Source organism: Chaetura pelagica, unplaced genomic scaffold (genome assembly GCF_000747805.2).
Source record: "Chaetura pelagica isolate M959 unplaced genomic scaffold, ChaPel_1.0 scaffold7, whole genome shotgun sequence".
NCBI lineage: Eukaryota > Metazoa > Chordata > Aves > Apodiformes > Apodidae > Chaetura > Chaetura pelagica.
The window spans coordinates 159,521-170,894 of NW_009953920.1; the positions used below are offsets into that span (position 1 = coordinate 159,521).

Below are 11,374 nucleotides of genomic sequence, written 5' to 3' on the forward strand. Positions count from 1 at the left end.
GTACCTACATGGGAGTAAGGTGCAGAAGAACTTAAGGGTGTTACATTTTCCAATTTTACAGATACACTGCAGGATCACTGTACTGTTGTTTCAGAACGTATGATGTTAACGACCTCACAATTCCGATGGTAAAACAATGTCTTTCTTTACTTTCAGACTCCAGTTATTAAAAAAGGGGAAATACACCTTAGGAGTTCTGAAAAAATACTCTTCTTAGGGAAAAGGTGCTTATGTTTAATTTAATAAAGAGATTATGTGACTGTGAAGACATTCTGAAAGATCACTTCCTTTGGATCAACAAAGCAGCACACTCTTGAAACTAAATACAAATGTTTTTCGTTTACATCCAAATAAGCTTATTTAACTAGAAACTCCTACAGATCTTACCTTTGAAAGGTCAGAAGTGGTTTCTTTCCCCTCTACTTGAGCACAATCATACACTATAAACACATTTAAAAAACTAAGTGTAAAGACCTACTGCTGACATTTTAAAGTTAAGTTTCTGGCTGGGTTTAACATGAGAAAAGCCCACCCTAAACCACTGCATTGTGAAGATCAATTGAGAAAATAATCAGTTCATAACAAACATAAAACCAAGGTAAATTGTCAATGTGTGGGATTAACAGGTCATAAGTTTGTTGATTTAATGTATGATTTGGCATACAGGCAGCTTCAAGCCCTGAAAGCAGCCAGACTCCTATGGCTCTCAAGTGAAGCAGTTTCCTCATGGACTAAAGTAGTTTGGTGAGCTGAATTCATAGCAATTCATCTTCCTTTACAATATCTAACTATAAGCCTGATATGGCTCCAAACTGTAAAGCACATTAGGAAGCAAAGATCTCCAAGCTGTTTGGTTTTTTTTTTTCCCTTCTCATTTTATTTCTCTGTTCTGTTCTAGAGTTAAGTAATGAGCTGAGCAAAGGAACAGTAACACACGAATTATTACAGGAAGATCCTCATATTTTCTCTTTCCTGAAAATGTTCAATAAGCTGGATAAATTATAGAAACCAGATTTACATGACAACCAGAATTATATACAGAAATAACAACTAAGAGAAAATACAGTGGCTCTGCATGGGCCTAACAGAGTTGGTGTCCCAGACTGGCATGGAGAACGAGGGGATTGCTATTTCTTCATCTCCAGGATTGCGCTTCCTGGCCCTCGGTGTTTGGCACTGCATATGTTGCAGAACTGGACAGAAGATACCTAGCAATTGAAAAGATAACAAGAACCTCTTAGAGAAATGTAACCAGCTCAGAATGTGGGAAGATGAATGAAAAGTACCAATGCCTTTCTCAGTATTACTGTTCAGTCAGGCTGCTCCCTATGGACACATTCAGGGATAGGCGTAGGAAGGTGATATGGATGATACGGTGATATGGAAGAAGATAATAAAGCTTATGACCTGACATTATGACATAATAAAGAATATGACCTGAATATTGTCCATTTGATATAAAATATGTTGATTGTTACTGCTGTGTTCAGCTCTGTGCTATGCTTTATGCATGGGTTACACTCCTTTCAATATGCCACAGAGTAACCAAGTATCAGTAATAAAACTGATGAACTAGGAACAAGAAATACTGTAGCTGTGGAGAAATTTGCTAAGATATATCCCGATATCTTTGTATTCATACATATTATAAAACATAAGATAATGGAATATCCATTTTAAAAGCCCATCTGATGATTACCTGTCCCAGAAAATTGAGAATGCCAGATAATTTTAGATTATTACTCAAATAATAAAATTAGTGGCAAATATTGTTTGAAAAAATGTTTAATAGTTGTAGGGCTTTATTTTGCAAATGATCTACTTCTTTAGGATCTTCATGTTTAAGTATACATGCTGTACCATATGGCTACAAGCACTTTGCTTGGTTACTTGCAGATTAAGTGATTCACCAAAGTTATTTTTTCACTAGATGCTCATTTTCAGAGAGGTACAGAAAAGCTTAAGTTCAATTTTCTTTACAATTCTGCTACCATTTTGATACATTCATTTGTAAGTTTAAAACTGGTTATATCTAGAAGTTACTTTTTTGATGTGTTTTAACTGAAAGGAAAAAAAAGGAAAAAAAACATCCCCAAAACATTTCCCCAATGAAGAAAATCATGTTCTGAGAATAAAGATGATTACAAAGTTATTTAAATATTCATTCTGAAATGAATAATTGTGCTTTTCTCTTCCAAGTCAGAAAAATTTAATGTTTCACCTGAGAAAAATACGTTGATTCTTGTCTTGAATTAAACATACTTAGAGAGAGCTGCAACAGTAAATGATTATCAAAAAAATCAAACACTGTATTCACTGTATGTGTTAAAGCTGCACTGCATATTCAGATTGCAGAAACTGATAGATTACTTCTCAAACAACAGCAATTTCTTTCTAAAATCGGATGAACTTCAGTTGCAGTGGCTCTAAACTCCCTTTCCTTCATCACATACTACTATGGAGTATCATCACAAATAACTACTGTAATAATATTCTAATTCCTAATAGACCCATGCCCTTCTCCACAGTTGACAAACGGACATAATTTGTCCTTTCATCTTTTGCAAAGGTGTCAGAGAAATTAAGCCTATTCCTTACTGTGTTAGATATGGGGAGGCACTCTTTGTGAAACATATGTCTGCAGTGGAACACCACCACGTTGAAGGACTTGGATGCATCTGGGAAAGAGAAAAGTGAATTTGTTACAGAAAGGCAGATCCAGGGGCTAGAGCAGTATGTGCCTGCATTCTACTATACAAATAGAAACATCAAGCAACATATCTCAAATCAATTTTCAAGTTATTTTGGGTCATTTATAGAAACCATGGAGAGTGATCATTTCAGGTAATGTGTTTCAGTGATGGAGTTACAAGACAACTGTATTCCGTGGCTTAAACGCTGTATACCTTCGCAGCAGACAGTTTTCATGTCAATACATGCTACATGCTAAATCAGGGGAGGGAGAAGAGTGAACTACCACCAAATAATTCAGTCATTTTGAAGAAAAGTTAGCAAAAGAATTCTTGCAATACTGCGGGGAGAACCAGATCATTAAGCAGTTCTAGCACCTACTCTGCATCAACTTGAAATTTGGCAAGAAGCTGCTTGATTGCGGGATGTGCCTTTCAGTTCCCACATTAACATTTGGCTCAATTAGAAGCCCACATACAACACCCACATAGCCAAAGAATAACCATCTCATTCATCAGCATCATCCACATTAGATTCCTTGGCTCCCATTCCTTGACACAAGTACCTCAAGACACTACCACATCCAGCTCTGGCAGGTTTTCTATAACCATGTGACTGCTGTGAACTCTACACTGTGATCTATACTGTGATCACAGTATAGCGGAATTTATTTAAGTGAAAAACAGTAGAAACCTGCTTATAAAACTGTGGTTCTATGGGCTACACACACTGGGCACATATATACATATGGTCCATACATATACTTCTTCTTAAGTATCCTTGTTTGAAAATGCCTTGAGAGATACTCTCCTAGGCACTGGAACAGGTTGACCACGGAGGCTGTGGAAGCCCCCTCACTGGAGGTGTTCAAGGCCAGGTTGCATGAGACCTTGTGCAGCCTGGTCTAATGTGAGGTGTCCCTAATCATAGCAGGGAGGTTGGAACCCTGATGACCTTTAATGTCCCTTCCAACGTTAGCCATTCTATAATTCTAGTAAAACTTTCTTCTTAAGATGTCCAACAATGCTATCAGTATTTCTGAACTACAGTTGTCTCACAGAATGTACATCTTAGAAATAATATCCTGAATTTCCAGTTTCAAAATAAACTTCAGATGATGTTTTAGAAGTACAGTCTGTTTTAAGTCACTTCAAATATGACAGCAGTGACTGAAGCAAAGAGTTTTCCTACACTCAGACAAAAATATATTCCATGAAACTTTATAATTTACACTTTCAGTCTAACTGTTCAAGAGAGTCGTACAAGATTTGTTGGGAACAAATTAGTTTTATGGCAATAGTAATCTTTGAAAATACATATGTTGACGGAGTTAAAAGTTGACTTTCATGCCATGTATTTCAAAAGAGAAAATAAGAAAGTCAAAGATGAGTAAGAAAAAAATAAATCTAGGTTTTCTGCAACAAAAAGTTCAAACTCAGCTCCACTCCCATGTCAGAATTCACAATCAAGCCTTGCACAGGAGAATGATACTATACAGTGATTACCAAGGGAGACTACTACACATTCCTATGAATAAAAGCAAACTAGTTCCTCTAAAAATAACATAAAAAATCCCCAAACTCTTTCGCTTCTAGGAAAGCATCCTACCTGAAGGAAGTATTGGAGACAAGCATGATTCGCAGATATTCTCCTCTGAAAGAGCAACAAAAAACATAGATTAACAGCTTTGTTAACAAACTCCACATTTACATTTTATAAAGTGGGCATGAACATACTGCTGCTACAGAAATTGAGTTTGGATTTACTTAAGATGCCCAATAGAGTCTATTAAAAATTGAAGAGTGATACTGAAGCAGCATTTATGTTAACAGCATGAGAAATTATTAGATCTGATTGTGATGATGGCAGAATGGCAGGAGTGAGGCTGCTTAGGATCAGTGCTGTAGGGCCACAAGGCAAACTGAAAATAGGAGCACAGGATGGGTACCTGATACCTCTGCAGCATTTTGTAGCAGCAGCTCTGATCCTCTGTCCTTCTGTCAGCCTTTGCCTCTTGGTATTAACACTCAGCTGGTGCAAACTACAGCACTGCTCACATGCATCATTAGCACCTTGCAATGTATTTTCCACTCTTTCTGAATGATCTTGTAGCTTTTGCTTTGATTTCAGATTGTTATTATCTGACTATCTGTGTTGGCTCTGAAGAGCACTTTTCACCTTTGTAGACAAACAATACATCACTCGCTGTGCAGAGGCTGATCAAGAGAAAAAGCTGCATGCTGGGTCTTTTATTTTTTGATCTATGAGTAGTTCCTTTGCAAATGGAAAAGCAGCGAGTATCCTATTATGCTCTACAAATAAGGTACAATAGTGCAGCTTTTGGGCAGCTTGCAAAGCAGTCATGTGGCTTGGTTTTATAAACCCAGTAAAAGACTTCAAAACCTTGAAAGTCACCAGGTTTGTTCAGTACCCACCATCTACTAGAACACCCTTCATCTGAGTTCGATGCATTTTCTTCAACAGAGAAAGAGAATCAGCAACAAGGATCTTTTTGCAGCCTTCCCGCAGCAAGATCTGTTGGTGCAAAGAACATAAAATGCAGTGGTTGTCGAGTAGATGGGCATATCAGCTACCTTGGCAAGTTTCCACTGGGTTTCTGTTGCCAGAGAGTGTAACGAGTGTTTAAGACGTTCAAGCTATTTTAAAGGAGAGAAAGAACGAACCTCCTGTTATCACCATCTCTACTTAAATGAAAAACCAACATTATGTTTTAAAAAAACAAAACCCAAACTCTAAAAAAAAAAAGAAAACCCTTTACAAATATACTATTGTCATAAATTATGCTCTTCTTCCTATGAGCTTGTCTTAACAACATACAATGGGGAAGGATTTTATAGCATCCTTCACAATTCCTCTTCTGAGGGATTTTGAGGGAAGACACAACCGTATAACTAAAACCAGAAGTCATAAAAACATCTATTTAATAAAAGTCCTTATTTACAAATGCCTAACATTAACAGAAAACACTGTGATTTGCAGTTAATTTGAAGGGTATACTCAAAGCACTGGGAATCAAATCAGGCCTTGATTCAGTTTAGCACTCAAGTCCAAGTTTCTCAAGGCAAATCCACCAAATGCTTCCAAACTGTTGCAACCACAATTAAAAGCACATTACTTTTAGTCTACAAGCATAAGGCAGCTGTCCCTCTGTGCAAGCTGTCATCTGCCCTCTAGCGTCTCCAAGGTGTCTGAACAGCAGCTTATTAACATTCAGGAGCAAAACCCAACGATTTTTCCAGATGGTATTCCAAGGAGCATTCACTAGTTTATCGTGAGGGTTCATAACCCCTGCTATGAATGCATGGAGCCAAATGCTATGAATGGATGCATCCATGTTACTCATCAGTTACTGCAGGTTCAATAAAAGTTGAAACTTGTAAGTCAACATTTGAGCAAAATGGCTAATCCAGAAAAGCTAGAGGTAGTACATCTAAATACGTTGCTTTTATATTGTAAATCTAGGGAAAACAAATAATAAGTTAGGACCATGGGGTAATATACCAGAGACTTATACACGTGCAAACAATTTTGTATTTTTTCAATTTAATTTCTGAACTGAATATAAAAGGCAAATAAAAATTCAAGGGTACATTTGAGAAAGACGGTCTTTTTTAATATCAAACCATTGCTGATGAGTTTTAGATCAAAGAAGTTGCATTAAACCAACATCAGAAGCACAGAAAAAAAAAGTTTCAATTTATATTTTGCCTAGGAATACTAGGAAATGCTGATTTTGCTACAATTTTCAAGTAAGAGCTTTGCTGCCCTAATTGTGTTGGCTAAGGGATTTTTAAGAAATAATTACATTGGTAAATTGATAATGGGAACAGAGGTTCTGTATGAGTCTCAAAAAAAACCATCTTGGAGATGAATACACAAGTCCTAGCCAATGAAATTTGGATTGCTGTATGAGTTCAAAACGTTTGGTACATTAGGTGATGCAAATCAAGAAGTTTTTACCAAAATACAAAGAGTTGTACCAGGCCAGAGTAGAGGGCATGGACTTCTCCCCATGGACCTACACAACATGAGGTGAAGGTGTAACAAGGAATCACACATAAAACACCAAAGCTAGCTTTAAAACAGCTAATGATGAAGCCATTCAGAGTTGGGCAGAGTTGGGCTCAACAAGATGATGTTTACTTGAAGTTCAGGCCATTTCTTATATTTCTATAAAGAAAAATAGTGTTGTCATCCCCTCCTTTTATTTTTACTATATTCTTTTGCTATTGTACAAGCAAGCCAAGTGCAATTTACATTAAGCTTCCCGAATTTCTATTATTCCTATGAGGTCTCAATTTTAGCCCTAGAGTTATCCAAGTCTACTTCAAAATGAATTAATTTGAAATAATGAAGTATGTCAATGCTAGCAGCAAATAATTTTAGATATCACTCTGAAGGTTAAATACATCCTTTTCAGCCCAAAGCAATTTTGTTAAAAGGTACTTGAAGAAAAAATTATTCTTCCCTCCCCAGACAATGTCATCAGCATTGTTTGAAGCCACACAATATAATTTGCATAATGTGTAAAACTGCACACAGACCAAAAATTACATTTTGATTTCAAGAGAATGCAGGAACAGGAGCATCAGCAGTGCAAGCAGCAGGGTACTCACAGCAGCAAGATTAACATGCAACTGTTTAAATGCAGCATGCTAGTTAGCTAGTATAATTTTGGAAGGATATTGGCATGTCATTAAGTCAATTAAAAACTGAAGTAATGTTATAACATGCATGATATACAGGCATGTATCTGTTTATCTGGGGTAGCTCTTTGACCATAAACGACTGCCAGGAGAAGACGACATGTAAAATGCTTCTTTGAAACAGTGAAAGTTATAACCTAAAACTCGTGTGATAATAAAATAATGGAAAAGCCTTGAAAAGGCTTAAACCCTGCCTTTTTAAAAGCCCATCTGACATCATTGAAGGATCTAACAAATATAGGCTTTATATTGCCTGCTAAGAGACCAAACATGACCTTATAAAAACCATCAAGTCCATTTATTTACTGATGTCCAAACAATAATAGCAGACAGGAAACAAAGTGTTTATGAGGTTCAGAAAATTGGAGTTTCAGCTACTAACTAGGCTTTGTTTTCTTGGACTCTGCATAGTCACACCAGAGACATTCAAACTGCTCTGTATCCTTATGTCTCTCAGAAGAAATGTGCAATGCAGCATCATAGAGAGCTCAAGTTTGGGCTTCCTTGGTAGCAGGGAGATTTAGTGGGTGCAACGCAACTCTCTGTTGTTACTTTCAGGAACGTTGAAGGGTATGCTTGTTGAAACTTCTTATAAACACACATCAGAAACCAGTCCTGTATGGAAGTGCACATATCTCTAGAATTATACTGGGGTATGAAATCCCATAATACAATGAGAGGTCCTCAACACATTCTACACAACGAACATGGGTTTTATTTTAAAAGTTCATCTTCCTTTATTTAGTATGACACTTAACGTATGGCTCTAATATCTGGTCAATGTATCAGTGAGTGCATGCTGTGTTCTGTCTCTTCACATATGAAACAGAGCAAAAAGTACTAGTCATGAGACTTTCTGATATTGGACAGTTGGGCAGTATAAAATTAGTCTGAACCACCCAAGACCCTTTCAGTTCTACTTATCCGTCAGATTTAGGGCAGCATGGGAGAGAATTAGAAATGCTAGGAGCCGTCAAGAGAAGAGACTTCTCATCTTGACAAATTTCTACTCTGTCATATTTTTGTACCCACCCACAGAGTCAACGACAGTTGTGTGAAGAAAAAGAACAAGAGAAAACCAGTAGCAAAATGGTTTCGCTGTCTCTCTGAAAATGAGTATCACAGGAAGAATGCAACATTTACTTGCAAGTTGTAGTCCTGAAGAATTTTCACTAGTGAGTCTCTCAAATTAGGAATCTCCATGCCTTCCTTAATGCGGTGGATCAAAAGAATGGGATCTACATGGGTTCCAATATTGTTCAGCAATCCAGTAATAAAAGCTGTGAAATCCAAGAGAAAAAGGAACTAAGGAAAAAAATCCAGCCAAATACCTGATTAAAGGATGCTTTGGTGACAAACTACAGACTTTGGCTAATTCTATTCTAATTAGTTCTGTACTAAGAGATAACATTAAGCCTTTTCTATACAGTCTTCATATGTTTCTTGCAGCTGTATTTACTCAAATACAGACCTAGGGTAAGAGGGGAAGTTACAGTTTGGCAGCTCACAGAACTTCTTGGGTTTGCAGAAAAGGGGTTACCAAGTATCCAGTACAATGTCACAAGAAAAAAAGGCATTTCAATTTGATAAAAAGGTCACTCCAAGAAAACAAGGCCAGAGAAGTAACTACATTGTGTGACTATTCCATTTCCAGCTCCTGAGGTTAAAAAAAAAATAATTCAAGAAATTAACCTAACTCAAACATGCTTCTGAAAATTGCTAAGTGACACAAAATAAATGTTTTGCTCTTTGAATTGCACCTGGCTAATTGCACCACTAGACCTGAGGAATATTGCTGGATTTGCTCTGCATGTGGGCAGATGGAACTTATTCAATATGCTTTGAGTCCCTTTTGCTTTAAAGATGTCACTGACTGTAGTATCACTTTTAGTGATGAACTACATGGGTAACCTGAGAATGTCATTCCTCTAAAGGAGTAACAGATTTTGGTTGCATCTGCCTGACAGAATTAGCAGCCAAGAGATTAAAAGATACGTATTCTGACACTAATTCAATAAGACATTAAATGCTTTGGAAAAGAGATCCCAATAGAGACTTTAAAGTCCAGATTTAAAGCCCCAGATGAGGTTGAAAAACTAATGGAGTAGATAGATAAAATACTTCTCTCTTTTCTCAGCTGTACGAACTTCTTTGCATCTTCCTCCTGAACAAAACTGATGTTGTTTATGAGATTCTGACAGTTAGTGATTCAATATAAGCTTTAAACTTGAGGAGCTATGAATATAACGGATGAAATGCAAAATGCACTTACTATTACAGATCTTTGGAGCACAGAAACAAAACAAATTAATTATTCTGCTAAAGGGCAGAAAGGTCTAGGTTCTTAATTTTCAGAATTTCAAAGGGAAGCAGCTGCAATAAACACACTACACAACATCCTCATCAAGCCTGCACACTGTGTTTTGAGACTGTCTAAAAAAAGAGCCTCATTCTGCCAAATTAAAAGCACTATTCTCCCGTTAATTTGTCATTAAGGGCACAACTATGCTGGGCTTAGTCAAATCTAAACCCCCAAGTACTCATTTTGTAGCATGCCCACACGCTGCCTTATCGGCAGTTTTTATGTGCAGTAAGACAACTATGTTGTGCTCCACAAATGAGAACACCTCCCTGGCCACCCATAAACACTTTCTCTAATGTGCACGTGGCTAATTCAATCCTTCTTGCAATAGCATTCCACAAAAAAAAAAAAAACACATGCAAGGCTCCTGAGAAACTCTCTCTTACGTGGTTTGTCTATCGAATATAAAATGAGGTCTTCCCAAAGTTCTCCATCATCTTGCTCCTTGGCAAATTCAATAGCCTTATCTACATCGTGCAATTCTTCCATTATCATCTTCAAGGCACTGCGACTGTTACCCATTCTGCCTAGAAGGAAAAAATAAGTAAAGATATTAGAAATTCTAAATGCTTATCAATTCTCAGGGCTCTAAGAAGCTCCTTCAATATGAATTTTCTAGGGTTAAAGTTGTCTCAGACTAATTCAACCAATACTAAGTCTAATGTAATCTAACCTGATGTAGGAATGCAAATCCCAGAGCAATCAGTATAACCTGAAGAAGTCCTTGAAGCACTTTTCTGGACTACAGCCTGGGGCCTTTCTTAAGGATGTGCTGGGTTATAGTAGGGGTTCTGAACTGCAGCAACATCTAATGGAAGGAGGAATGTGTGTCTATGTATGTTTGTAAACTATGACACGGTATACTTCCTTTAAGAGCAGCACAAACGCTCTTAATTTGCAGTAAGTATAGCACAGTTTACATCCAGGGAAAGTTAGAAGAAGAATTAATAGAAACATTGAACTATTTTTAAAGTAAACCTAAAAGTAAATTCTACTCTGCTCTCAAGTGGTCCACAAAACATTCTTCTTACTAAAACAAGTTCCTTTGCCTATTGGTAGAGTTAATTTACAATTGATTTTATTAAGAAAAAAAGAGGCGTCAGAAGCAAAACTTCCACCTCAGCAAAAGACAATGATGCTCCTGAGGTGTATTCAGAATAAACCACTTGTTTTATTTCTTCTCTCTCTTCAAAAGGACAATAGCACTCTTATCCTAGAGACTGTCTCAAGAATACATCCCTGCCCCAATCTGTTCTCTATAGTCCCCCAACACCTCCAAAACCACAGGAAAACACCGTATCAGAAACACAACAACAACATATATAGAGTTAAGACATAAGAATTCTCCAGTGCTTTGTTTTCTTTTCTAAATCATGTAATTTGGTCCAACCAACTTTGTCTCTGGGAAAGAATGTTAAATTATATTAGAAAATACATCACATTTTCACAGCATAAACTTTGGCAAGATTAAAAGCATGCTGTAATTTGTTACACTAAGTGTTACTTACTCAGCAGGTAGACTGTCTCTTCTACAAAGTTCCTCTGTTGGCAGATCTCAAGAGCCTTGAATTTCAGGGAAGAGAGGAGGGAAAGA

General features: G+C 37.0%; 1 protein-coding gene across 2 annotated transcripts in view; it reads right to left on the reverse strand.

Annotated features, from left to right (window-relative positions):
* Window positions 1-861: 861 nt before the first annotated feature.
* VPS41 (vacuolar protein sorting 41 homolog (S. cerevisiae)) overlaps window positions 862-11,374 on the reverse strand; it is a 95,068-nt gene continuing 84,555 nt past the window's right edge. Inside the window, exons 22-28 of one of the 2 annotated variants that reach the window (XM_010001515.1) lie at window positions 11,289-11,343; window positions 10,167-10,307; window positions 8,562-8,698; window positions 5,127-5,226; window positions 4,300-4,344; window positions 2,599-2,678; window positions 862-1,208 (exon numbers count right to left, since the gene is read on the reverse strand). In XM_010001515.1, the coding sequence (XP_009999817.1) occupies window positions 1,128-1,208; window positions 2,599-2,678; window positions 4,300-4,344; window positions 5,127-5,226; window positions 8,562-8,698; window positions 10,167-10,307; window positions 11,289-11,343 (639 nt within the window). In that variant the 3' untranslated portion in view covers window positions 862-1,127. The remainder of the gene's footprint in view (window positions 1,209-2,598; window positions 2,679-4,299; window positions 4,345-5,126; window positions 5,227-8,561; window positions 8,699-10,166; window positions 10,308-11,288; window positions 11,344-11,374) is intronic. The other variant, XM_010001516.1, reaches the window with a different exon arrangement.